The 26,950-nt window shown below is 40.3% G+C and overlaps 2 protein-coding genes across 7 annotated transcripts in view; one reads left to right on the top strand and one right to left on the bottom strand.

Moving 5' to 3' along the window:
* The window catches only part of B3GALNT2 (beta-1,3-N-acetylgalactosaminyltransferase 2), a 31,284-nt gene extending 5,890 nt beyond the window's left edge, over nt 1-25,394 (top strand). The window contains exons 2-12 of one of the 6 annotated variants that reach the window (XM_067293484.1): nt 4,765-4,912; nt 6,643-6,743; nt 7,824-8,017; nt 9,840-9,935; nt 14,196-14,306; nt 15,086-15,164; nt 16,529-16,712; nt 17,437-17,562; nt 23,076-23,235; nt 23,657-23,713; nt 24,968-25,394. In XM_067293484.1, the coding sequence (XP_067149585.1) occupies nt 4,765-4,912; nt 6,643-6,743; nt 7,824-8,017; nt 9,840-9,935; nt 14,196-14,306; nt 15,086-15,164; nt 16,529-16,712; nt 17,437-17,562; nt 23,076-23,235; nt 23,657-23,713; nt 24,968-25,102 (1,391 nt within the window). In that variant the 3' untranslated portion in view covers nt 25,103-25,394. Of the gene's footprint in view, nt 1-4,764; nt 4,913-6,642; nt 6,744-7,823; nt 8,018-9,839; nt 9,936-14,195; nt 14,307-15,082; nt 15,165-16,528; nt 16,713-17,436; nt 17,563-20,089; nt 20,188-23,075; nt 23,236-23,656; nt 23,714-24,967 lie in introns of those variants that run through there. The other 5 variants (XM_067293486.1, XM_067293485.1, XM_067293483.1 and 2 more) reach the window with 5 other exon arrangements.
* TBCE (tubulin folding cofactor E) overlaps nt 25,183-26,950 on the bottom strand; it is a 35,026-nt gene continuing 33,258 nt past the window's right edge. Inside the window, exons 16-17 of the mRNA XM_067293490.1 lie at nt 26,740-26,831; nt 25,183-26,488 (exon numbers count right to left, since the gene is read on the bottom strand). Coding sequence (XP_067149591.1) covers nt 26,396-26,488; nt 26,740-26,831 — 185 coding nt within the window. The 3' untranslated portion in view covers nt 25,183-26,395. The remainder of the gene's footprint in view (nt 26,489-26,739; nt 26,832-26,950) is intronic.

Here is a 26,950-nt window from a genome sequence, read left to right as displayed (position 1 = left end):
TCTGCCTGGCCTATCTAATTCAATTTATTTATTTATTTATTGAAAAGCTGCATGGGTAGCAGAAGATGCAAAGTCCAGCTTCCTGTGGAGCTTTCTTATACTAGCAGCTGCTGATGGAGATTCTCTGATGCCTGATAATGCAGCTAAGCCTACACTGCTACATTTCTCCGTGCAGGCATTATAAGAAGTCTCGTCTGCCCCATGCAGTTGCATGAAACATGTAGGAACTTATTTACTTTGAGACCTGAACTCTGCCAAACTTGACTGAAAATGACCAGTAGATTTAGAAGTTGTTGGGAGACAGATCAATAGACGCCTATGTAGCAAGATCACATTTGCCCTGTTTATTGACAGAATCAAGCTGAAATGATCTCTCAGTCTTTTCATCTCCTTATAATGACAGTAAATATAATTAGCAGCTTAACTTGACATTTTACTTGAGAGTCAGTCTCACAGGAAGAAGAGATGCATGTTAATCATTGTAGTTTAGGATTTTGAAAAACAGAGCTGTTTGCCACTGCTGAGGTGGTTATAATCCGGCTGGGGCCAGCAGACTGCCTGTCAGCAGTCCTTCGGTGGTCCGACTCAGCAGGAGGTGCAGCCCTGCATCTTTAGCCTTGTCTTCTAGGGCCATGAGTTTGTGTCCTGTGCTCCGTCTATGCGCTTGTTTACCTCTTCTCCCCTCTCTCCCTCGCTTCCATCTGTTGGCAGTTCTCGGCCAAGCTTGACAGGCAGCGGAGGTTTCAAAGACCGCAATTTTCCCTGAGCTTCATGAAAACTGGTGACTTAAGAATTCTTTGCAAGCTTACTGTAGCTCAGACCAAGGTGAAAAATGGCACTATTAGAAATGCGTACAGTTAGACATCAGAGAATTGTGTGGGAGTGTGTCCTTACAAATGCACCGGTTGCAGGAAGAGCTTCAGTAAGAGCTTGCTGTTAACCATGTACTCCTTCCAGTTACTGTACAGAACTGAATGGATCTTGGCAGCTGAGAGATGGCTGCCTGCTTTCATATTATTGTAGTCCTTGCTGTGGGTTAACAGGCTTAGGCAAAACAGTGAAATGAAAGCCATTTTGTGCCTGGTGTCTGAAAGAGTGTAAAATAGGCATTGTGCATTTGGCTATTTACACTCCACTCAGCAGCCTTGAGCTGCTAGATGCACCTGAGAGATGCAATTTTGAAATAGTAAGAATTCAAAAGTGAGGCTACTAAGGATAGTGTGGCCTTTGCGCTGGAAAGGCTTCCTTTCCTTCTGCACCCCTTCAGCTAGCAAGACTTTCAGGATTTGTTACGAAACGTGATACATAGCTTTATATATCTATATCTATAATATCTATCTTTTCAGTTGTTAACAAGCTAGTATCCAGACCACTTGTGAGGTATCGTCAAGCAAATGGGAAGCCTGAAAAATATAGGGAGAGGCTTGCACTGGATCATGCGGAGAGCCCATGGCATAGCTTGGATTAGGATTCTGGTATTTGATTTGCCTATATCCTTTGCAAATCACAAAATTTGCAGTTTTTTTTCCTTTTTTGTAATTGGAAATTTTAAAGTCTTACCTTACATTGTTTGTGCAAGATAATTAAGAACAATATATTACATATTTTTAAACCTGTTACTAACACATAAAATGCTGGCATAAGAATGCACAAAAATAGAACATGTGATAAGGAAATAAATGTGGGCCCCGTGGCAAGTGTTGATTGCCTATATAAATACTTCATTATTATTGACTTGGAGGTCAGCAGTGTTTTCTCTTAACTTACTCTGCATCGGGTCCTATGTATGCACATATCTGAATTATCCTTATAAATGAATAATAGCCTCTTTTTTTTTTCCCCTATACCTCTGACTTTATCTCCTTTCCCCCCCCCCGCCCCCTTTTTTAATACTACTAGTTCAGAGGGAGACAGTTGATTCTCTTTTCCTGAAAGCTTAACAAACGTTAATCCTACTTTTCAGTAGGGAGTAGAAACCTTTGCTGACAAGCAGGGAGCTTATTCATTAGGATTTTGCAAAAGTAAGCTTTCCTTTTTTTTTTTTTTTTCCATTTTCAATGGTTTTAGAAGTAAAATGGCATAACCCTTGGGACAAAGAAGACAATCTTCTGAATATAGAGTGCTGTAGTGCTACCTTACCAAGTCGAAGAGTGCATAAAACAAGAGAAAGGGGCTGTCTGTTCTAAAAGCAGTAGGGTGTTAAGTTGGAAGCATATGCTACATTAACGTTGTTCCTGTATGAATGATTCATAAGAAAAGGCTTCACTCATTTTAAAATATAAACTCATTTAAAATACTTATTTTTTTGAGTAGCTTATTTTTAGAGTTTTTCAAATTGATTTAAGCCAACTTATGCTGTTCTAATTCAATTTGCCTTATAGACTTCTGTTCTTGGTTTTATCTTTCTTTAATTTTGGTTTAACAAAACGGTTCTGTTTTTAATTAAAAGTGGTATTGACGAAACCAAATCTGTGTAAACAGTACCTCAGGTGCACTATACAAACATTTTAGTCCTCTAGTGAGACTTAGATCGGGAGGCTTTGTGTTTAAGGCTGCAGAGGCTATTTAAAGAATAATCAAAGGATGGAAGGAGAGCCAGGAAAGAAAAGGGGTATCTGAGGAAGACTTATGAGGCTATGGAGGAATTTCTTATGATCTTGTACCTCTGCTGCCATGGAATACTGGTAGAGTTTGGTTGTATAAAGGTCTCCGGAGACATGCAGAAACTCTAATTAGTCAGTATTTACCAGCATATTGGAAAACCAGAACCGTGTTCAGATAGACTGTCTGATCCGTCTTGCAAGGTTCTTTGGATGTTATATGCGGCAATATGTTTGAATGTAGCTCTATTAGCAAACAAATCATATTCCTGAACCTTGCTACCAATTTAACGTATGTTTGGTATAAGAGACATAACAGTTGGCTTTAGTGAAAAACTGCTACTGAAGAAGGGGAAATAAAGTGGCTTACGTGCTTGGGTTTTTAAGTCATTTTGATTTTAAGTTGATACAAACATTTCTTAAACAAATAGGTTAATGCTCTGCTTATGTTGGTGATAAGCTTGTAGCTGTTGGTAAAATTTCATTTAAACAACTTGTGGAACTTAACTTTTTTCTTGAAAATCCATGTTTGTGTGAGGAGAACTAAAATGTTCAGTGCACAGCCCCAAACTGTGGAAAAAGGTGTGCCTGTGGAAAAATTCCTGTGTGCTTGCCCTGCTCGTGTGCTTCCCTAAGGACCAATTGCAGACCACTGTTTTACTTGGTCTAGGGGCTGGGGAGTCCAGTGCAAGCCATTATCAACAGCCCCCAAAGCAAAAAAGTTCTTCTGAGATCTTGGTTCAGCACAGAGCAGGACAAGGCCGAGGCCCCTCCGCTGTGTGCTGCTCCCAGCAGACAGGGTGTAGGGCTGGTTGGAGGCCTGGTGTGACCTACCGTAGCAGTTCTCATGCTGGGTGCTGCGGCAGTGCTAGATTAGTGAACAGCTGTCACAAGACCCATCTACCTTCTCAATTTCAAAACAGAGAAAGCAGGAGCTAGTACAGGAAGCAGAATCTGGATTATAATTCAACTCTTTCTAGTGGGAGTATGCAGTATGGATTTGGAGATATTTTTGGTCTCTCTAAAATTAGATTTTTTGAAAAATCTTGTCTGTGCTGTGTGGAGTAGTTTGGAGCAGTTGCATTTAGATTTGTTTTCTTTGTCTGCAGCCTAATGGAAAAAAAAAATTTAGTGAGAGGAGATGAAAGTGATCCTTTGCTATAGCTAAATATAAATCTCTCTCAGTTCTAGAACAGCTGATAAATTAAACTATGCAGTTCAGCTATTTGCCTGGGTGTTTGCAGGCTCAAAGTCACAGCTTCTTAGGCTTCTATCTAGTCAAAACTCTGCTTTAAAAGAAGTCTGACTTTCATGATCTCTAAATTAAAACAACAGAAGCTTAAACCATAGATTACAGGTATTGGCTGTGACATCCAGCTATGAAAAGGCCAGAGCATTCCTCTGTGTTAAGATATAATACTCTTTGTGAAGGCAGAGTGTGGTGCTCAGCTTTAGAAAGTTAGAAACAAGATAGGCCTTGACGTACCAGAGTGAGATGGTGAGCCAAAGGTGCCCATTTTTTCCCCCGTCTTTTTAAAACTGCTGGATGTATTTCTGAATATGACAGGCTTTGTTTAAATAGTTTTTTTTTCTAGGTAGAGTAGTGGTGAATTCTAGTAGTGAAGACCTGGTACCAGGAATGACAAACTGCCAGGTTTTAGGGTAAATCATGGTTGAGGAGATGTCAGTGAGCTAGCCGAAGGCCCAGACTCTCTCAAGAGAGTTTTGCAGAGTGGAAAGTAAGACCTTGTGTCTTGCCCACAAGGTTTCTGATGGCTGGTAGGAAATGGAGCACAGCAAGAACATGCACCCAGGGGGCAGTTTGCTCAAAAGGCAGGCAGGCAAATATTTAAAGAATGGAAGATGCTGTCAGTCAAAACTGAGGTTTATGTTCCTGCCTGCTTTGCAGGTCACACTGTCTTGGCCAGTTTTGTTTACCTGCAGTGACTTGCTTAGTTCATTGTAGTAATGTTTTCCCAGATTACTATTGATGTGTCAAAAATATTTCCTGGATTCTTGACCAAGAATGCAATACTAATTCTGCTTCTTGTTTTCATCAGCTGCCCAGTACTCTTGCTTTTGGTATGCATTTTAATTATTGCTCACAACTGTGATATGTGGTAATATGTGTATATAATAAACCTTTGTTACTTCATATTTCTAGGTCCGCTGGCCTTCTTTCCTCAGTGGAAGTTGAGGCATTACGATGTTGTTGTAGGTGTGTTGTCAGCTCGGCACAATCATGAACTGCGCAGCGTTATAAGGAACACTTGGTTCAAGCACTTGAAACAACATCCTGCGCTGAGCCAACGGTAATCTCAAGTGTTTTATATTTCCTGGATTTAGTGAGAAACTAAGAACATGATGAGTAAACATGTTGGTTTAATCTTTTTTCTGGAAATGGAGTGGCTTGTCCTCATTCATGAGCATCCTCTATTGTGATCATTTTTTTAAATCTGCTTAGAAATATATAAAAATACTGCTTGTTCTGGACTGGAACTTTTTAATACAAGAAATAAAATTGCAATTGTTTGATTGCTCACTGCTGTTCTGGGAATTACATGGGACAATACTGGGCGCCTCTAGTATGGTAATGTGTCAGAATAAATTGGCAAGATTTAAAAAAAAAAAAAAAAAAAAAAAAAGCTTTATGTATGTTTCTGAGCACATGCCAGAAGCTATCTTTACTGAGAGACATGAAGAGACAGCCCATCCAAAAGCTCTTTTTGACAGTTGGTTATGCTGTTTGTGTAGGGTTTGTATGTTCTTTTGCATACAGACTGGGATGTGGGGTGACGGTGATGGGGGAGCTAGATTGTAAGACTTGTAATTAATGTGAAACTACTGAGAGTCACTGGTTTGATGGGACTGTGCAGATTAAGCTGTTAAATTTCCATACAGTTTTGCCATCCTGAATCACAGATGGAAATGAGTCAGGTTCAGGTTTCGATACTGAGTTTTTGCAATTAAATGTCATTGTTCATTAATGATATACAAGAACCAGAGTATACAATGCATAATGACTTTTCCTTTTTTGCGTTGCAATGCATGTTTTGTATGGTATGCAACTTGGAATGCTTAGTAATCCAGTATACTTGAAAGCAAGCATGATCGTATGGTGAGAGAACCACAGAATTTTCTTAGAGTAGCTTCAGCCTTGAAGTGTAGGTTTATTCCATGCTGAACCAATTATTCCAAACACCTGCAGTGTGAGTGACTAGCAGAACCCTTCCTGACTGCTTGCGTAAACCTGAGAGTCTGCAAACAGCTATGGTTTTGCTGTGAAAGTTCTGCTGCAGTTCATTCCTGGAAGCTTTGTCATCTTGGCACCTGTCTTGCACCAAAAGCTATTTCTCATTCACAAATTTGGTGTCACCATGCAGTTTGGAGTGAAGCATAGCTGCTACATTCAGCTTAAAACCTGTTCTTTCCCTAGCTTATATGGAGTTTCAGGATACTTAGTTGCTAGGTGGAAGTCTGGGCTAAGCTGAGTGCTCTGCCTCTTTTTACTGCTTGTTATCTCCTGGCTGTGGTGTTGCCATGTTTGGGGCCAGAAAGAGCAACCAGTTGGTTGGCTGCAACCCAAGGTTGAGACATTTCACTGTAATGGTAGACTGTAGTTCTTGTCCCTCCTTTGGTGCTATGTATCCTTATTATTATTATTAATTTATTCATTACCTTTGAATGCAGAATATTTAAGCAGTCCTAAGTTAAGCAACTAACTCAGGCAGGGAGAGGCGGGGTTTCAGGATCCTTCAGTGCTGGCTTATGTCTTTTTCTGCTTAGCATGCTGGCTGTCTTGAATCCCATTTCTGGTTGCTGATCTCTCCCTGTGGCCTCGTTATGAAATGTAGAAGACTAATGTGGGTTTGGAATTGAACCTTCATGCAGGGATTCACATAGTTACTCTACATTGAGCCTGGTAGCTGATTTTTAAGGGGTTCAAAATCTTAATCCTGTGAAAGGCAGGCTGTTGTGATGAAATAAGTTTATTGAAGGTAGAGGGAAGAGAACTGGTGTTAATAAAACCAAATTATTTTAGTGTCCTTGTGAAGTTTATAATAGGTGCGCATGGTTGTGCTGTGCCAGTGGAGGACAGAGAAGATCCATACTCCTGCAAACTTCTGAACATCAGTAACCCAGGTACAGAAGTTAACTTTTAAAAATTCTGTGATCTGTAGTAGAACTGAATCATCTTTATGAGAACAGTTCAGGGGTGCTTAACTGGGACAGCCAGTCTTGCAAATGCATGCCATCCCGAAAATGCCTTCCTGCCAGTTGTATAACCTTCCTGTGAGTACTGTGAGCAGTGCGTGAAAGGGGGGAGGGATCTTTGAGGTTGCAAAGGGCAGGCCATTGACTTCTAATGGATTTGCATTCCCCTTGGTGACTTGGGAGAGACTGTTCCCTGAAATGTAAATTTTTTACTCTACCCCTGTGTAAAATGAAGTTGGAAAGAGCTGGAATGAGAGATGGTAGCAAGGCTGAGAAAGGATTCTTAGGTGTACAGCAGACTTCCCTGGTGGTGACACTTTGGGAGGAATGGGTTCTAATCATGTCTGCCTGACAGGGTTTTCAGATTATGCCCTAGAGAGGGAACAACTAAGAAAAATGAAACTGAGAATAATGAAATGCTGCCATGTAAAAATACTTAACTAAAATTGTATTTTCTTCCTGTCATTTTCTTTTTTTTCCTAATTAATTTTTGCTCTTTAATTCCAAGTTAAGGAACTCAACAAGTTAAGGAACTGCTTGGCTCTTAAGTGATGATTCACCTTAAAATGAGACTTTTGTTTCTCTTTAAATGGCAACGATTACTTTAACCATTCTCCCAAGAAGAGATGGTACCTCAGGGCTTAAGAGGAGCCCAATTAAGTGGAGGTGTAAGCAGTTTTGATACATGAATAATTATTTAATACATTAATATACAGATACTCATGCAATCTTAATAGTGTTTTTGTCTTCTCTCTGTGGATATATTGTGTTTCTAGTCTTTTCTTGGTGGTTATGTAGGCATTGACTTGCAGTTGCTGGAAAGCAGCAGACTGCTGCATCACTCTGAGTTTCTCCTTACAATAGTGTGCAGTCAACTGTCTTTCCCTCCTCCAGCACGTGATTGCCCTGTGCACTTGCCAGCCTAATTAATTGGTGCACCTTGTGTGTATCCAGTTCCAAAACAATGAAATCTTCTCACATTACCTTTCTCCTTTCTTTTTCATACAGTTTTGAATCAGGAAATTGAAGCTTTCAGCCTCCCTGAGGACATACCTTCTGTGCTCTCTGAAGACAAAATTGTCAGTGTGAACTTTCGTGTACTTTACCCCATTGTCATTACCAGTCTTGGGGTATTTTATGAGGCTGATGGTGTGGGATTCCAGCGGAACATCACTGTAAAACTGTACCAGGCAGAACATGAGGTAGAGTATTGTAGTTATCTTTTGCAACTGAACTAAGTCATATTTTCTCTTTGTTGTGGATTAAGTTCTTACAGAAAATGCTATACTGTGATGATTTAGAAGAGAACTACTTAACCGGCAAGCATATGAATTATATTTTTTTGTCTATTGCACTATAAATTCTTCTTATTTCACAGCTTATATACACAACTGATCTGAAAAAAAGGAAAATGGAATTCACAAAGTGACATGAGTTAACTTGAACGCTCTTTGAAAGAACATTAATCTCTAATACCAAGACACAGTTTTGGTTGCATTTGAGGTTCTAATTTTTTGATAAGTATTAAGGAATTAAAAATAAACTGTTTAAATATATTTAAAACACATGTCCAGATGGACCCATTGAGTGCTTTGAGACAAAGAGATGCAGTACAGCTGTAATTTTTTTTCTTATCTGTCCTTCAGGAAGACATTTTGAGATTTCTAGCAACTGGTATTTACAGGTAATAGTCAAACTTCTAGTGATAACTTCCCCTCTCCCTCCCCCCCCACTCCCAAGCTCAGTTATAGATTTGATAGGATAGCTTAGTGCTTATGAAAAGAAAACCTGGCGGAAAAACACACAAAAAAAAATCATTGAGCATGATCATTGTGTTTGGTATATTTTATTTATCTCCACTAGTAACCTGATGGGCCAGTTTCAGGAGTTCTGGCTATGTTATAGTAAGAAGAATTTCAAGCTAAACTGAAAATTAAAACTAGGTACAAAAAGTACACTAAAATATGTTTTTTCACAGTGAATTTCAAAAGAAATAGTTTTATTATAGCAAAGAAAATCATGGTATGCTGTGTTCAGGTTTATGTTGGTTAACTATTCAGCATTAATTAGATGAATTCATGTTAATTACAGAAATGTGGGAATGTGCATTTTCACAGAAAGGTAAGTGTTTTAAAAGTTCCAGGCACACTAGGTTAATGCCCATCATGTGTACCACCATTGGGTGCAGCACCTGCCTTGCTGTATAAACAGCAGGAAGCATTCTTTCAACTCCCCCTAGTCTTTCCTCTCCTCTACCTATATCTCTGCCTCTCCCCTGCAAATTGAGGCACCCCCAACATAGTTTGACACAGAAGTAGTGTCGGGGGCTCCTGCCCAATTCAGGTAGCTGCTTTGAAAGGACACATGTATGCTAATTTGGAAACCTCCCTTCTTTGTGTCTAAAATTAATATACAGAAGTGCTGGAGAGAACAGTTGTGTCCCTACTAGCCCAATGATAAAAGTTTAAACTTCACTGATGCCAAATCTGCTGCACTATCTGTTCTGTAAAGTGGACTGATATTTGTGTCTTGGTGTGCCATAGTGCAGAATGAAAATTCAGGGTAATCCACGTATAGAACTTGAGTCCTGCAGGCAGTGATTGAGCATATGCTGGCAATGCAGCATCTTTATATTGCTTGTTGTTGTCTAAGAGCAGTTTGATGGCCTATGTGATATAGTAGCAATGAAGTTTTAGCGGCCAGCATCCTCTGTTACAATTAATAGTAATCACCTATTTAAATAAAAGTTAGGAATTCAGTAGACTGGGAGACTGACTCTCCTAGACAGCACGCTGTGTTGGTCAGACTTCTAATGAAACTTGCTTGATCATTGCTTGCTTCTTCCGTATCAATTTAATGCTTGAATTCTGTGGAGTCTCTAAGACTATCTTAAGAAGAAATTTTCCAGTAAGTATTTTACAGAAACAATAAGCCTATTGTTTCTATTGTAACTAGCTAAGATGATCAAGGTTTGCATAATCTGGCAGCACTTGTAATGATTGTTGTTGTTGTCATTATGCACAGGAAGCTCTCTTCAGTGCTCGCTTTAGCCCACCAAGCTGTGGAGTGCAAGTGAACAGATTGTGGTACAAGCCAGTAGAGCAGTTCATTTTGCCAGAGGTATGTGCAGTATCAGAGCTGCCTGTGGTTCTTTTATGTTGGCTGAACAGACTGACTGATAAAACTGACCTTTGCTCGAGGAGGCAGAAGAGAGCAAATGAAAACCTCTAGAACAGTAGTTGGGATGATATGCTGAAGTCCAAAACTTGTTTCACCATCTCTTTATCACCAATAGTTATAAAGGAAAGCCTGAAAAATGAGTTGATTAAAAAGTTTTCTTGGAGAAACAGTAACAATTTCACTATTGCAGAAAGGTTTTCAGCTTTTGAGAAAAAACTGTCTCCCTTTAGATTCTCCCCAGAGAATGGGACACCTCTCTCCTTCCTGCTTTTTCAGAGGTTAGTATAAAAGATGTGGGGGGAGGGCTCAAATTTCTAGAGAACAGCTGGAAAAGAGCTTTCTGCTTCTGATGTTTTGGGCACAACAGAAAGGCATTACATGTTATATATTGCAAAGACATTAATGATAACTAATGGTTAGTTACCAAATGCTTACTGAGGGCTGCTGAAGTTCTGATTGTTCCCTTTGGGGCAGTGGCAGTGGCAGTGAGGACATTGTAAGCTTCACTGCTCGTTCATTGAACCATGCAAGGAAACAAGAAATAGAACTTCAGGAAGATTTTTAGTAGGATCCATCTGTAAATTAGTGGATGCAGCAAGTGGCACACAAGAGTGACACTCAGGTTTTTAAAACCTGTCACGATTCCACAGCAGTGCTGTTATTTTCTTTAAGTGGGTGCCCCTCGGAAATTTGGGAAGAGACTAGTTTGGGGAGTAATGAGTGTTAGCATTCTTGCTTAGCCTGAGATAATAGTAGCAAAGCTATCAAGGCAGGGTCCAAAGTTTTGTCATCCTTTCTGGAATGGGGGTGCAGCCCAAGAGTAGGATCCATACTACCTAATTGTGGCTGCTTAGGCAAACACAGAAAGGACAGAATATAGGTAGGAAAAACCTAATATTGTTACAGTGAAGGTGTAATGAAATACAGATTGACTCAGAATGAGAATTGTGGTTCAGTAGAGCCCCCCCAAGATACAAGTTGTTGTTCCTGCTGAACCAGTGGTCTTTCTCTAAATGTGTCGGCTGTCATTTTAGGCTGTTTCCCTTCATTTAAATGTTTTCCCATATACCTGGGCACTTGTTGCTATTTCTGTAAGTTGTCTGTGTGTCTGGATTGCTTTGCTGTGGAAGATATTAAATGTTTTTTATGAAAGATTAGGAGGAGAAAAGAGAAAGGACTGAACTGGGGGGGAAGAGACATTTGGGGCCAGTTCAGTCCCCAGTTTATTCCACTGGCTCTGTAAGACGTAATGCATTTGGAAATCTCCTTTTAGGAAGAATCTGCAGCTGATTGACTCGTCTATCATCTTAAACAGTTTTTACTGAATAGTCCACAGGACTGTTATGTTGGCAGGAAACCTTTCAAATAAGCATACTTCTTGCAGTATTTTATGTATACGTTTTGACAGTTTTTAATTTGATATGAAAATCATTCAGGGGTGTGTGGATGTGGTTCCCCCCTGCCTAGACTATTAGTTGCCTAATAGTTTGGTACTGTAGTGGATAAGCCTTAGTCCTGTAAGTCTTTGAAGACTTTGTTCTGAGATACTAAAATTCTAGGCAGCTGTAATTTAGCTATAAATGATTGCATTTTTCCTGAAAGGCAGATGGGAAGTATTTAATTTAGAAAAGGAATATTAGTATTCATATATTTCTTTGTGTGGGCATCCTTAATCTGATACATGTCATGCGTTGAATGCTTACAGGATAACACGATGTTTCTAATGTAGATTAATAGGGTTTATGCACAGCATGTAGTCTCCGTGATACTTAGGATGCTGAAGCATTCAAGATGATTCAGAAGAGATAACGCCCACATGTTCCCATCTACTTGTTTGAGAGCAGTAAATTTAGTGAACTGTTTAATTGTCACGAGTTGGGTTCTGAGACGATATCTATTCTCTGCCCCTCCACATTCAAGAAGTAATGGATTGTACATATTGCTGAAGAGCTTCATTCATCTTGCAGCTGAAGTGCTGCTCTTTCTGCTCATCCTGGGGAGAGGGAGGGAAATGCAGCATTAGAGTAAGCGTCTGGCAGGCCAGATTGTCAAAGACTGAATCGATCATTCAGCTCTGGAATGACTGAAAACGCAGGAGAGCAGAACCAGCAGATAACTAAAACTCACAGAGGGGCTCTGATAGCCAAGCCTGAGCAATGCATTTATGGTGACAAAAAGCCACAGGCCGCTTGTGTGGCAATGGGACTCTGTACCATATGAACTCTGTATTACTAATGAAGAGTAGCTGGAGAAACAAAAAAGCACAGCACTGTTTAACATTAGGAGAGGAGCTTGACAGGGCTGCGTTATGTCGGCACACCTGTTCGGTATTCATTGTAAATGCCACTGCACTCTGGCAGCAACAAGGTTGGAATTTAAATGGGGAAAAAACAGATGATGTAGTCTCAGCTGTGCCACTAATGCACTGCTTTCAGCATTTTTAGGCCTCAGCTTCCATTAACCTGCTTAGAAAAAGAATAGCTGAAGGCCAAAGTCATTATAAAATTTGCTTACAAGTCTCTCAGCCTGGAACAGCTCTAAAACACTCTGCATTCAGGCTTCACTGGTAATAACTGATTAAGACTCTCAGTACATGTTTGAGGTCAGTATCAGTGATTGTAGTAAGGATTTTCATATTGCTCATTGCTGAGGAGTGAAAGGACTCACAGACTCACTGAGCAGATTTCCCAAGGTTGTGTCCATATCCAAGTTACAAAAGTGGGATTAGAGCCTATTCCCTGCAGCAAAAAATGTTGGAATGGGAGATGACAACCCTTGCAAATACAGAAGTACAGAGTATGCTTTTCACTGTGTGGGGTGTTCAGGGGTCCTGCCACTAAAAGTCTTCACAGTGGTCCATTTGTTTTGATAACTGACAGGTAATTAAACAAGTAAGGGGGAGGTATGGAGCATGCAAGTCGGGCTTGAATAGACATTGACTAGCTCCATTATTAGATTATAAAGCTGGAATTATTTATAATAGATGAGAGAGTTCTGAAATATGCAGCTCAGATTAAATATCAAGAATGCTGCAGCTGTTGAGATCTGGAGGAAAGCAAAGAATTTGAGCTGGACTGAAAGCTGAGCTTAATGATGTGTCAGTAATGGAGAGTTTCTGGAGAAGGTAACAGTACAAGGAAACTGAAATGGGAGAAGCTGAGAGGTTAGCAGAAGTGAACGGAAGGACTTTCCAAAGCAGCAAAGAGATGTATCTACAAATAGTTAAAACAAGTTGTTTTTCTGTTCTCAGGTGCATAATAGCTACCAGTGTTTTTCATATGAAGCTGGGAGAAACAAAACTGAACCCACTTATCTAGTAGTCAGTGTGTAATAGCCATACGACTACTGTATGTTACCTCATGATGAGAGTAAGATTGCTTAAAAAATGAGAAAGTATAATACTACCACTGCTCTTACCTTTACAACATACCACTTCTTGTCCTTTTGCACATTCTCAGGAGTTTTCAGGAAAAAAGTCTTATATAAAATGTGCAATAGTTGGACTGTTAGGCAGAATAGTTTAAAGTTGAAGTGAAATGCTTTTAAATGCAAGATCTTATGCATACAACATGCATTGATATAACTTAAATTGACAATTAAAAATAAAAAGTTCTAAAGAGATTCACTTGTCTGTCTTTCTCTTCCTTTTCCTACTTGCCAAGATGTGAGGCCAGAGTTCTGTGACTCTCCTACAGTAGCTCATGACAGCTTTACCAGGATAAAGGTGGCTCTATTTTCCTTTGAATTTTGCTGATGTCAGGGTCAAGTCTCTGATCTTTGATTTTGGCAGATAACTAAAAAGCAGCACTTATTTACAAATCTGTTTTAATGTATTCTCTTTGTAATGCAGGATTCTATAGTTGATTTTTAAAAAAAGCACTTCAGTTCACCTTTAAATGCCATCTTAATGATGTTAAAAAGCCAAAGGCTTTTATGTCAGACTTCTGTTTAAAACTTTAATATTGTTCCTAATGCAGAGACTCATGATTAGTCTTAAAAGCATGATTATGTGTTACGGATTTTCACAGATGTCTTTTTTATCTGTAACTTATTTTTATTAAAGCATAAGTAAAACATTTACATTGTGTGTTCAGACTATGCTTTGCATAAAGATGACTATTTTAAAATTAAAAAACTGTCTGATTTTCATCCTTTAAAATCTTTGAATATCTGTGTAACAGTGTTGTGCTCTCTTAACAGAGTTTCGAAGGTACCATTGTGTGGGAAAGCCAGGATCTTCAGGGCCTTGTTTCGAGAAACCTTCAGAAAGTGATGGTGAATGATGGAGGGGGTGTTTTCAGAGTCATTACAGTGAGTTACCTAGTCATATTTTTCTCTTTCCAACCATATTTTCTTTTTTTTTTTTTCTGTAAGTCTCAGACATCTATCATTTTGCTTTCCTCTGTTTCTCTGTGAATTGTTAATTCGGTTGGCCTGCTTCTGTTGTCTGAGTTGAAACTTGTTTCATCCAGGAAATGGGTTATGGCATGCGAAAAATGATGCTACTAAAGGGCATGTTTTTTTGTTCTGAAGGGAGTAAAGTTCACCCATTGTCTTTGTCAGCTGTGAAGCTCTATCAGTATATGATAAATGGCAAAATGGGTCAAAAATCTTGTGCTAAGATTTCCAGTGAAATCAATGGAATTGAGCTTGGGCTTTTTTGGTGTGGTTCCCCCCCCCCCCTTTGTTTTGCTTTTTGGTGAATTCTGGCAGTGTCTCTTCTTCTGTCAAAACTTTGCTTGATTAAATATGCTGTGCCATTGTAATTATGCTAGATTAACTTTACATTTTCATCTCAACCTCAAAACCAGCTTTCTAAAAGTTTCAGTGGATGGTGAAATAAGTATATTTGAGGTATTCAGAGTTGCCATGGTTTTGAACTCACAATGCCATTAGCTTTCATGAAACTTTCAAAACTGCCACAGAAACTTGCAGTTGAATTATCTTTCATTATGGAGGTACCAGAAGTGCTTTAAATTAATTTCATTCTTAGTTACCAGAAAACTTTACAACTTAAAATCTCAGAGAAAAGCATTTCAGTAATGAGAGATGAACTAATTTCTTTCTTTCCATTAATCTGTTCCTAGCAGGCAGGGGAAGGGTCGTTGCCACATGAATTCACAGAAGGTGTGGAGGGAATAGCAGGTGGTTTTATCTACACTGTTCAAGGTAAGTCTGCAAAACGTAGCATCATATTTGATGTTGTGATACAATAAGATCAGTAATTACATTTCTGAGGTAAAAATCATGTTATCTCTATAAATTCAATCAATTTAAGAAGTTTTATTTTAGTAGAAACAATTGATTTTTTTTTTTTTTCTCCTCTATTTTATTCTGCCTAATGGCAATGTCCTGATATGGTGTCTTTGCTTTCCCTTTGTCAACCACTCCAGTTGACTTTTATTCCTTTGTCTTTTTATTAACAGAAGTAACATTTTTATCTGGACTTGCTTCCCTGTCCTTGTTTTTTGTTACCAAACCCAAGTTAAAAAATGTCATGTAATAGTGCCCTCAAGAAATCTTTCCCTGATTAATTTTCACATTTGTCCAGTCCTGCTACTTTTAGAATTAGAAATACTGTGCCATAATGTTTTATATTAACTGTGTACAAACAGTGACTACCTAAAATAGCCTGTTTTTCCACCACTACTGTTGCTATTTTATACCTATTTCAGCAGGATGTTCAGAGACCTGATAGGAGCCTTTTCCAACATCTGCGCTTTCAGGCACATAGCACTGAAGTTGACATCTGCAATGGTTGTGTTATTTGTCCATCATAGCCAACACAAGCAATGACTTTCAGAGCATTGTTCCCGTGCTTTTGTAGCTAGACCTGGCAGATACAATTGGGCAGTCCTGTTGTCTTTTCATCTGTGTAGGAGCATAAACTGAGGTGTGCTAAAGCCTTTCCCATCCTGTTTGTCAAAAAGTTCAGTACCCACAGACTACCTCCTTATCAAGTAGTTCAGTATTACAGTATCTCTTTAGCTTTTATGTACAGTTAATTATGTGATGCAGTTCAGCAGGGACCACCTATGCTTAATCAGAGCAATGTCAGTTTGATAATATTTAGCATAGGTGTTTTCTTGTTTTGCTTTGGGTTGTGTTTTTTATTTTATGCTACAGATATATATGCTTAGAACTCAGTGGTGTAATACAGAACAGCCTTGCTAATCTACTTTATAAGAGTAAGAGTGAAGTCCCAGACAACTCCTTATTTTGAACAACCTTAAAAAGTTGAATGCTTTTGTTACTGAAAAGGAAGAAAATACCTTTTTACTTTAAACATTATATAAGCTGCATCAGATCTAATGCAAATATATATGTGTGTGTGTGTATATATATCTATATATATTTATTCTTCTGCACTTTCAACTTTTGTTGATACAAATTTCTAAACTAATTTTAGGATTTTCTTAACTGGATTGAGTAGGACACATTTTCAGATTCATTTTGTCGGTATGTTATATATGATCCAAGAGAAGCATGTGAAATAGTACATCTTGTCTAATGATCAGTGCTGCTTTTTTCAGAAGGTGATGCTCTTTTAAAAAGCCTGCATACTCGCCCTGAAAGGTTTGCAAGTCATATAAAAAATCTCGAAAAAGAAGATGCTTTATTGAAGGAAGAAAGCAGTACCTATGATGATATTGTTTTTGTAGACGTTACTGACACTTACAGAAACGTTCCAGCCAAACTGCTGAACTTCTACCGATGGTAAGTTGAAAAGAAAGCATTTTCTCTTAGGGATTACTGTTCTTGCTTGTAGTGCAAGATAATCCAACATGTTATGTTATCTGACAACTTGCACAAGTTGTTGATAAACCGAGGGATAATCTCTAGAATTTTGAGCTTCTTCAGTTATTTTACAAGTGACAGATATTTCAATATTTCAGGCAGTTAAAAATTACTTATTTCATATTTGAAGGGTGCTTTACCAAGGAAGAACAAGTACAAAGCTATTACCACAGATGTTCCTTGTAACCTTTCACTGTTGTACTGCCCTTGGGCTGACTGTCTTATCCTGAAGAGTAGAGTACTTACTGACCCTTTATGTAGCCATTGGCTTTTAACAGCTGTGCTGCAGTCATCAGCAGGAATTCATATCCTTATGAGGTCAACACTATTTAAGACAGATTCATTACAAGTAAATCCAACATCTGTCCTAGAGAACAAAGCCCTTTCTTCAAGTTTCTTTTCTTCAGCTCATGCACAAATCCCTGCTATAGGATCATATTATATCAGCTGCATCTTCTCTGTAGGACAAGCAGTCGGCCTTGGTCAATAGGGAAAACATTTAAAAGCTGAGGGAAGGAATATCAGTCATTCCCTCCTCCTTTCAGCTCTGCTTCCCAAAAAAACCCTTGCAGAGGGTTCTCTTGCATAACTGTAGTTTGTGGGCTACAGTTCAGCATCTCATCACTCTTCTTTTTGGCTACAGGACAGTTGAATCAACAAGCTTTGATCTGTTGCTGAAGACGGATGATGACTGTTACATTGATTTGGAGGCTGTTTTTAACAGGATAATGCAGAAAAAACTGGACAGGCCAAACATTTGGTGGGGAAAGTGAGTCTTTCAACTTGTCTTTAAGAGATACTTTTTTATGTTTAGTGAGCAATTTACTGCTTTAGGACTGTTTTTGTGTAGGTTCCCCTCTTCTGCCTATGGAAGCTACTTATAAAGAGCCGACCTTTCGTAAGTATAGGACTTTGAATCTTTAAATACAGAAATTGATACTTTACAGTAGCTTTCCAGAATGTGCCTTTACAATAGGTTGAGCTTGTCATGTACTTTACCTAGCTTTAGAACATGTCTTTGTTATGGGACTTTAACAAGTAAATAAAAATATACAGAAGTAAGGTAAAGTTAAAAATGGAAGTACATATGTGTTGTGAACAATACTTTCTCTGAAGTCACTGTAGCTCTTCTGGTGGGTTTGGGGAAATGGGGTAAACAGGAGAAACAAAATCGACTTTACAGTCTGCCTATTATTTTGAAGTCTGTGAATGACAAACATTGCTATCAATTTTGCTGCTGACTGAAATGGTGAGTCTGATTCAAAAATTCTCAAGTGAAGCTCCCAAGCCTACGTTGCACTTGTGAATAGCCAGAATGATCAAAATAGTCTATCTTTCCCCTTCCCTCACCGTTCATGGCATGCATAGCTATGCTGGTATAATATCCAGTATAAAGCAAAGGCACAATATGTCTTTCTGTTGCCATCTGCTTACTGAAGGAGAGCTGGCCTTTGCTGCTAAAGATGTTTTCCTTCACAGATCTGGTACTGAGCGTTGCTTGCTCTTAAGGTGATTAATGAAATGGGGAGTGGAATATCTTGTGATAGTCTCAAAGATCTGAGTGGTGTGTGTCTGTTCTGTGGCCTGTATAAATCCTTGAAGGGCAAATTGCCTAGTGCCTGTTAAATTTTCTTGGGACTACCTCTTCCATCAGGCAAGGCTAAGAATGAAAATAAGATAGGTTCATTCTAGCAAGGTAGATGACAAGACAGAAACCAACTTGCAAAAGGAAAAATTGCCCTATGTAGAAGCTGCCTGGGCTGCTTTCCAGTTGCCATAGGAAGAGCTATTCTGGAGCATGTTCTTGACTGTAAGAGCAAAGAGATAGCCTTCCTTCTCACTGTTGTCCCTGCGTATGCATCCCCTTGTGTTGCTCCTTACTGTGGGCTTACTCCACAGTGAAAACTTTATTTAGCTAATCTAGAGCATTTTAGGACCGCAGGCTGGAAAAACAAAAGGTCCAGGCATCCTACTCCAGAATTTTGGCTCATGTTGCAGGGAACATACTTATCTTAGTTACTGTCCTTTTAAATCTGTAGTCTTCCTCTGCCATGACAGATAATTCTTTGAAGGGTCAATGATCATGTCTGCAAATGACCAAATTTATGATAGGGTAAACTGTACCAATCTGTTTCTGAGAGGGACTGAAACTGATGTGAAAGTCATAAACAAAAAGGCAATTCACTGAAGTTGTCTCACCTACAGCACTATAAAAAGAAGTGGGAGTTCAGAATGGGGCCGTTTTTTCATCTTAGTTAGTCCAAGAGAAACTTCATACACTTGAAACTTTCTATGAAGATCTGTTTAATTTGTAATATAAACCCCTTTTTTGTGGGGTGCAGGATATGCTGATACCTTCCTGTTCTAGTAACTGACTTCTAGGCTTGCCTTAGAATAACCATTGTATGAACTTAGGAGAATTGATAGTACTTTTTTCTTCAGACTGAAAAAATGAATTTTGCTGGATCTTTCTACAGAAATGGTGTGCTAAGGTATCAAGTAATTTTATTTCTGGTAGATTACCGAGAAGAGGAAGACAAGTCGTATGTAGGGAGGGAGGGAAGGGGAAAAAATGGACAAAACATATCAACTCTGTGTCTGTGGAGAACTTTATGTAGGGGTGACATTTTCAAGTGGAGATTCTCTAATGGTCACAGTCTTCAGATAAGACAAGTGTGAGATGCAGTGAACAAATGAGGCAGAAATCACTATAGGGAGTGTAAGATGATGAGCGATGAGTGCAGCACGTGTGCCTTGGTCTGGAGGGGGTTACAGCCCTCCTGCTGTGACTCACTAGAGTGGAAGGTACCTGAATTCACTTAAGACTGGGTATCAGATGTCGCCTTTATCTACTTGGTGCTTTCACATGTCAGCTTCAGCTGTGAATGTAGAGTCTGGTAACGGAGCTGCCACTCAACTGTAACTCCTGTTACAGTGCTGCTGTCTGAGGTAAGACTTAGCAGCCCACTGAAGTTTTAAACTACTTATGCTCATGACTAAATTCAGCCATGCTTTACCTGTTTGCAAAAGGGGGAGAATCTGCTTCATTGACAAAGTTATGATAGTTAGCTGTGAGGGCATGAAATATTTGTAAGGAAAGAGCAGTGTAATACCAGCCTGTTCCCAAACTGGAAAAGTAGGACATTTATCATGGCTGACACAGCAGCCTAACAATGTTAACAGTATTACATGGTGCCACAGAGTGTTGAAGCTTGTTATGCCACACTGGCTGGGAATGGAAAAAAAGCATTTCAGACTTTTTGAAGACATCTAGTAGTAAGTACTATCTTCCCTAGAGAAAGAAACCTTCAGGAAGGTTTTCGTAATTCAGTGATGGTGGCCTTGGCTGAACATCCGCTTTGTTGATTTTCATTGGGAAAACAGCATGGAGAAGGTAAGCGACTCCCTCAAAGTTTGAACAGCAAATCAGTGGGTTAAGAAAATAAAGCCAGGTCTAGCATTGCTTTCTAAAAGGAAAGATGGTCTTTACTGTAACCAGGACCAAGTTATCTTGATAGGCATTTTGAACAGGCTTAGCTGTTTTGGGGAGACAGTATACAAAAAGTAATACTTCATCTTGCTTCCTTGCAGCCACTAGTTTTATCAGGAAAGCAGATTGTGTAACATTGCTGTGACTGCATAAAATTGCATGTGTGCTGGGGGGCCTGGCTTTGTGTGATGTGGCTTGACCAAAGAGGATTGGACACAGGCGTGTCCTTGGCTGCAGTGACCATTAGATGGTGGAGTTCAGGATGCTGCGAGGAGGAGGCAGGGCAATAAGCAGGATCGCAACCCTGGACTTCAGGAGAGCAAACTTTGGCCTCTTCAGGGACCTACTTGGAGGAATCCCATGGATTAGGGCCCTAGAAGGAAGGGAGCAGGGGGGTCCAAGAGAGCTGGTTAATATTCAAGCATCACCTCCGAGTAAGAAGTCAAGCAAAAGGGGGGCAGGAGACCTGCGTGGATGGACAAGGAGCTCCTGGCAAAATTCAAACAGAAGAAGGAAGTCTACAGAATGTAGAAAGGGGGACAGGCCACTTGGGAGGAATACAGGAACATTGTCAGAGTATGCAGGGATGTGACGAGGAAGGCTAAGGCCCGTTTGGAATTAAATCTGGCAAGAGATGTCAAGGACAACAAGAAGGGCTTCTTCAAATACATCAGTAGCAAGAGGAAGACTAGGGAAAATGTGGGCCCTTTGCTGAATGGGGTGGGTGCCCTGGTGATGAAGGATGCAGAGAAGGCAGAGTTACTGAATGCCTTCTTTGCTGCAGTCTTTACTGCTCAGGCCAGCCCTCAGGAACCCCAGACCATGGAGACAAGAGAGAAAGTCTGGAGGAAGGAAGACTTTCCCTTGGTGGAGGAGGAGTGGGTTAGAAATCATTTAGGCAAACCTGACACCCACAGATCCATGGGCCCCGATGGGATGCACCCACAAGTGCTGAGGGAGCTGGCAAATGTCATTGCTAGGCCCCTCTCCATCATCTTTGAAAGGTCATGGAGAACAGGAGAGATGCCTGAGGACTGGAAGAAAGCCAATGTCACTGCAGTCTTCAAAAAGGGCAAGAAGGAGGACCCAGGGAACTACAGGCCAGTCAGCTTTACCTCCATCCCTGGAAAGGTGATGGAGCAGCTCATCCTGGAGGCCATCTCCAAGCATGTGGAGGACAAGAAGGTGATCAGGAGTAGTCAGCATGGCTTCACCAAGGGGAAATCATGCTTAATCAATCTGATAGCCTTCTATAATGGAATGACTGGCTGGGTGGATGAGGGGAGAGCAGTGGATGTTGTCTACCTTGACTTCAGCAAGACTTTCGACACTGTCTCCCATAACATCCTCATAGAGAAGCTCAGGAAGTGTGGGCTAGATGAGTGGACAGTGAGGTGGATTGAGAACTGGCTGAATGGCAGAGCTCACAGGGTTGTGATCAGCGGTGCGGAGTCTAGTTGGAGGCCTGTAGCTAGTGGTGTCCCCCAGGGGTCAGTACTGGGTCCAGTCTTGTTCAACTTCTTCATCAGTGACCTGGATGAAGGAACAGAGTGCACCCTCAGCAAGTTTGCTGATAATGCAAAACTGGGAGGAGTGGCTGATACACCGGAGGGCTGTGCTGCCATTCAGAGAGACCTGGACAGGCTGGAGAGGTGGGCGGAGAGGAACCTCATGAAGTTCAGCAAAGGCAAGTGCAGGGTCCTGCACCTAGGGAGAAATAACCCCATGCACCAGTACAGGTTGGGGGTTGACCTGCTGGAAAGCAGCTCTGCGGAGAAGGACCTGGGAGTGCTGGTGGACACCAAGTTAAGCATGAGGCAGCAATGTGCCCTTGTGGCCAAGAAGGCCAATGGCATCCTGGGGTGCATCAGGAAGAGTGTTGCCAGCAGGTCGAGGGAGGTGATTCTCCCCCTCTACTCAGCCCTGGTGAGGCCACATCTGGAGTACTGTGTCCAGTTCTGGGCTCCCCAGTACAAGAGAGACATGGCACTACTGGAGGGAGTCCTGCGGAGGGCTACCAAGATGATGAAGGGACTGGAGCCTCTCTCCTATGAGGAAAGGCTGAGAGAGCTGGGCCTGTTCAGCCTGGTGAAGAGAAGACTGAGGGGGGATCTTGTCAATGTGTACAAATATCTAAAGGGAGGGTGTCAAGAGGATGGGGCCAGTGACAGGATGCGAGGCAACAGGCACCAGCTGAAACACAGGAAGTTCCATCTGAATATGAGGAAAAACTTCTTCACTGTGAGGGTGACAGAGCACTGGAACAGGTTGCCCAGAGAGGTTGTGGAGTCTCCTTCTCTGGAGATATTCAAAACCCGACTGGACGCAATCCTGTGCAATGTGCTCTAGGTGACCCTGCTTGAGCAGGGGGGTTGGACTAGATGATCTCCCAAGGTTCCTTCCAACCTCAACCACTCTGTGATTCTGTCACTCTGTGATTCTGTCACCCTTACTGAACATATGTAAGGAAGCTTGTGTTTAACTGAAGCAAAACTCAGCAGCAGTGCAGACATGCTAAAGATGAGACTGTCAGTGCTGTATTTGTTTCTGTTTTGAGAAGTTTCTCTTACTACCTGAGACTGAGATCAAGCTATACTTACTTTAAGCTGTTGTGTTGGATTAATGTGTGACCCCAGAGAAATAAGGGTATCATCTGAACTATAATTAGGATCACCTTCTACTTTCTCCTCTCAATGCTGTTTATTAGTGTTACTTCAATTATGTTAGCTATGTTCATGGTTTTTTACAGAGGGCTTTGTATAAACATCTTGCATGGCTAACATGGTCTTCAGTTTCAGACTAAATTGGGCAGTTGATCGAACTGGGAAATGGCAAGAGCTGGAGTACCCAAGTCCCGCATATCCAGCCTTTGCTTGTGGGTCTGGCTATGTCATCTCCAAAGATATCGTTCAGTGGCTGGCCAGCAACTTCGAAAGATTAAAGACGTACCAGGTACTAAAGCATCAGTTCAGTTTTTCTACTTTAGACTGATTGGGGGAGCAGTGTTTGTACTGGATAAGTGGGAAAGCACATTGCACAGGTGGATGTTAGTATTGGGTTCTCCTGGTTGATGCTTTGGCTTTTTACAGTGCAGGTGGTCACACTCTTCTGTGTCAAAGCACAAATGCTTTGGATTAAGAACCTCTGGAGCAATAGTCTCAGTTTTTTTACTGGTTTCCTTGTGAAAACAATTTACTGTTTTATCACAGGAAAATTGGGAGGATTAATATAACATCTGTAAAATAAATACTCCATTGTAGCTTTTCATTGTTACCATACTTACTGCAGGTACCTGAGGCAACTTACTCTGTCCAGTTCAAAGTCATGCTTTTTCAGTGCTCATATCTGTATTTTTTCAAATGTGTTGTCTCAGGGTGAAGATGTGAGTATGGGTATCTGGATGGCAGCTGTAGGACCCAAGCGATACCAAGTAAGTCTGCAGAAAGTTTCTGATCTTATAGAAGGAGAACATGACTGTTGCTCTAAGTAGCACAAAATAAGAGAAATACTAAAAAAACAAAAACAAAAAAACTTAACAGCCATTGGATAAAATCCTGAAAATACTTGTTAAAAAGTAAAAAGTTGGGTGTTTTGTTTTTTTAAGTGGGGGCGGGGTGAGAAAAGGGAGAGTTCTCAGAGCAAAGATAGGAACCTAGGACATGCTCCTGCACAGGGGAAGATTTGCTCATCTGTGATAACATTTGCTCTCTGGCTCAGGGCTTTCCAAAAGCTTTTCTGCATGAGGGCAGAGGGCACCTCCACTATGCTGGGGGACACAGTCTTCCACTGGCTGGATGACTTCTCTCACTACTAGGCTATTCTGTAAAAAGGGAGCAAACCAGCTAGATCAGATTTGAAAGAAATGTGTGAATGTGTTTTTGACAGAGCAGGCATGAGGAGGTAGGTACATATGCACAAATAAGTTGAGGTTAAGCACTTAAATTTTCAGCCTCAACTCAATAGGTGCTTTCACATTCACCAGTTAAATAATAGTGTGACCCACAGAAATGAAATATTTTTGGATCTAGCCATCTGCATTAGGCAGACTCGCTTATTTTCATCTATGGAAAATTAAAAGCTTAAGACCAAAACAACTTGGATTCATTAATGTTAACCACAGTAGTCTGTAAGCCTGATTCTCTACTGTAAAACTTTGGGTTTTTTAAAGAGTTCTTTGGGATGGGGTCACTTAGTAATAAGAGCACCATGCTGATGTAACCAAATTGGCTAGCAGTGGTGTCCTGCCCTTATGGATATGTATCTACTTGCTCTAGTTTTTGTAGGAGGCAGTCTGCCACCATCAAAAAAGCTGCTGAGTTTAAACAACCTCAAATTTAGCTGCAAACAACACAGTTCAGCCGTGATGTATCGTTTTGTTCCACTGGCTTCCTGGTATACAAAGAGTTTAAAAAGGCGTGGGGGGGAGACAAAACAAAAACTGAAGATCCCAGGATAATTATATATAAGCATTTGCCCCCCCCCCCCCCCCAAAAAAGTGACTCTTAGAATGAAACTGCTCTAGTAGATCAGATAGGGACTCTGCATATGCTTCTACTTGGTGACCTTTGTGTGCAGAACTTGTTGCTGCAAGCAATGAAAACCTGATTCTTGGCTGTAAAGTTTTCTTGGAAAGACCTTAATCATCTTCAACAAAACCTATTGAAACTACTGTCTCTCTTGACAGGACAGTCTCTGGCTGTGTGAGAAGACATGCGAGAGCGGCATGCTGTCTTCCCCTCAGTATTCTCCACAGGAACTGAGAGCGCTCTGGAGAGTAAAGGAACTGTGTGGAGATCCTTGTAGATGTGAGGAAAGATGACAGTCTTATCTCAGAAAACAGGGTAGCATATAATAATCATGTAAAAGTGGATATTTGGCTTCATTTTTGGAAACAATAAGGAATATTAAGGTATCATTTAATGCTGGGTTTCAACTAAAGTGTAACAAATATTTGCACATCCCTTTTGATAATTACAAGCAGACTGATACTATCCATTTTCTATAGCATAGTTGTTGATCAGACAAGACCAAAATGTTTAAGATAAGCAATTTCCTTTTTATATAAAGTCAAAGAATTACTTGTAATTAATAAATGCACATAAGAATGCCAACTAGCCTGTCTGTTGTAAATTAAAATACTACTGATTTAACTCTGTATAGAGCTGTACCAGTATCCAGCCAAGAGCTGTGCTCAGTACCAGGGCCCCTGGGAAGACTTGCTGCAACAGGGGTTCTATGCTAGCATCTGTTTGAGAGGCTGCTCTTAGCTGTGGGGGTTGGGAGAGCTAGGGTTTAGGATTTATGTTTAGTTTGTTTATGCCATTGTCATTTTAGACAGAACGGTATCAAAGTTTGCTTATACCAAATCTTGAAGTACTGCAAACTTAGCTTGACTCAGAAGGATTTCTGATAGAATAATGTATCATTAGATATGAATCTGAGGGTAGACAGTTGAAAGTAAAATAAGTTTGAGCAACAGAACACTAAAGAATATAAAATAACTAGCAATGCCTCGCAGGATGCTGGGAACTTATTTATACTGCAGTATGTTAATGCTGTAGGTAGAATAAAGGTCTGTCAGATTTTGACCTTAAATAGTCTAAGGTGTGTAGATACTTCTACAGTTACTGCTGTTCCACTTGTTTGCTTTAAGGTCTTTGGAAGTAGGTGAAAACAAAAAGGTAAGTAGCCTCTTTCAGTGCAGCACTAATTTGGTCCTAGAGCTACTGTAAGCAAAGATATTGCACCTAAAGCATATACTCAGTTCAGTTTAAAAAAAAAAAAAGAAAAGGAAAAAAAAAATTCTCACCACTACAGCAGGAAAGTAGCATAAAATATTGCCAGAAGGGTTTATTTAATTGATGGATATAAGCACTGTCTGTTTGGTATCTTTCACATGAGACTTTTCACCCAAAAGCAGATGCTTTCATGAAGACTGACTACTAATTTTAAGAGCTGGAAGTATTATCGTATAGTCCTCTGGTGCCATGTATGAAGTCCACGTTCTTCCACACAGGTGTTCACGAGTTGTAGATGCTGTCTGCAGGCAGCCCATAACTCTTCTGCTGTTCCAGTGCTTGGTTTTCCTTCAGTCTATCAAGAGGGTCCCTTCTCACCACCGCACTAACACACAATCTCCATTTTCTATTGAGTAAAACTGCAAAGGTTTTAGGTCATTGTCTAGTTCAACTTCTTTTCCTTCCAGCTGGAATAAGGGGGGGAGGGGAAAAATCAGATTTAAACTAAAATCTGTTCATGTAAACCAAATTTAAGCCAGGCAATTGCAGTCAGGGAGGATCTGTCATATATTACAGGAATCAAATCAGGTCTCAAATTACAGCATGAAGACCACCCTCCTTAAGTGGAAATCTATTTCATTATGTAGTATTCAGAACATGCCATTGACCGTTAGCAGCATGAAGTATTTTACTGTTGAATTACTGAATTTTAACTCACTTTAGAACTTTCATAGGACAGTTTCAGTTCTGAACCAGGTATTTTGAGTAGGCGATACAGCAATCCTTTGACCCGCTGAATAGTCATAGAGTCTGTCAAAGGCAAAGAAAAAAATTACTAGAAAAATGCTACTATCACTGAGCTGTGGCAAAGTACTAGTGTTTCAAGTATACTTGTTCATAGCATCAAGGAAAGGCTGTACTGCTGCTTC

Source organism: Apteryx mantelli, chromosome 3 (genome assembly GCF_036417845.1).
Source record: "Apteryx mantelli isolate bAptMan1 chromosome 3, bAptMan1.hap1, whole genome shotgun sequence".
Lineage (NCBI taxonomy): Eukaryota > Metazoa > Chordata > Aves > Apterygiformes > Apterygidae > Apteryx > Apteryx mantelli.
The sequence above is the reverse complement of the archived record's forward strand: the minus strand, read 5'-3'. Positions and strand labels throughout refer to the sequence as shown.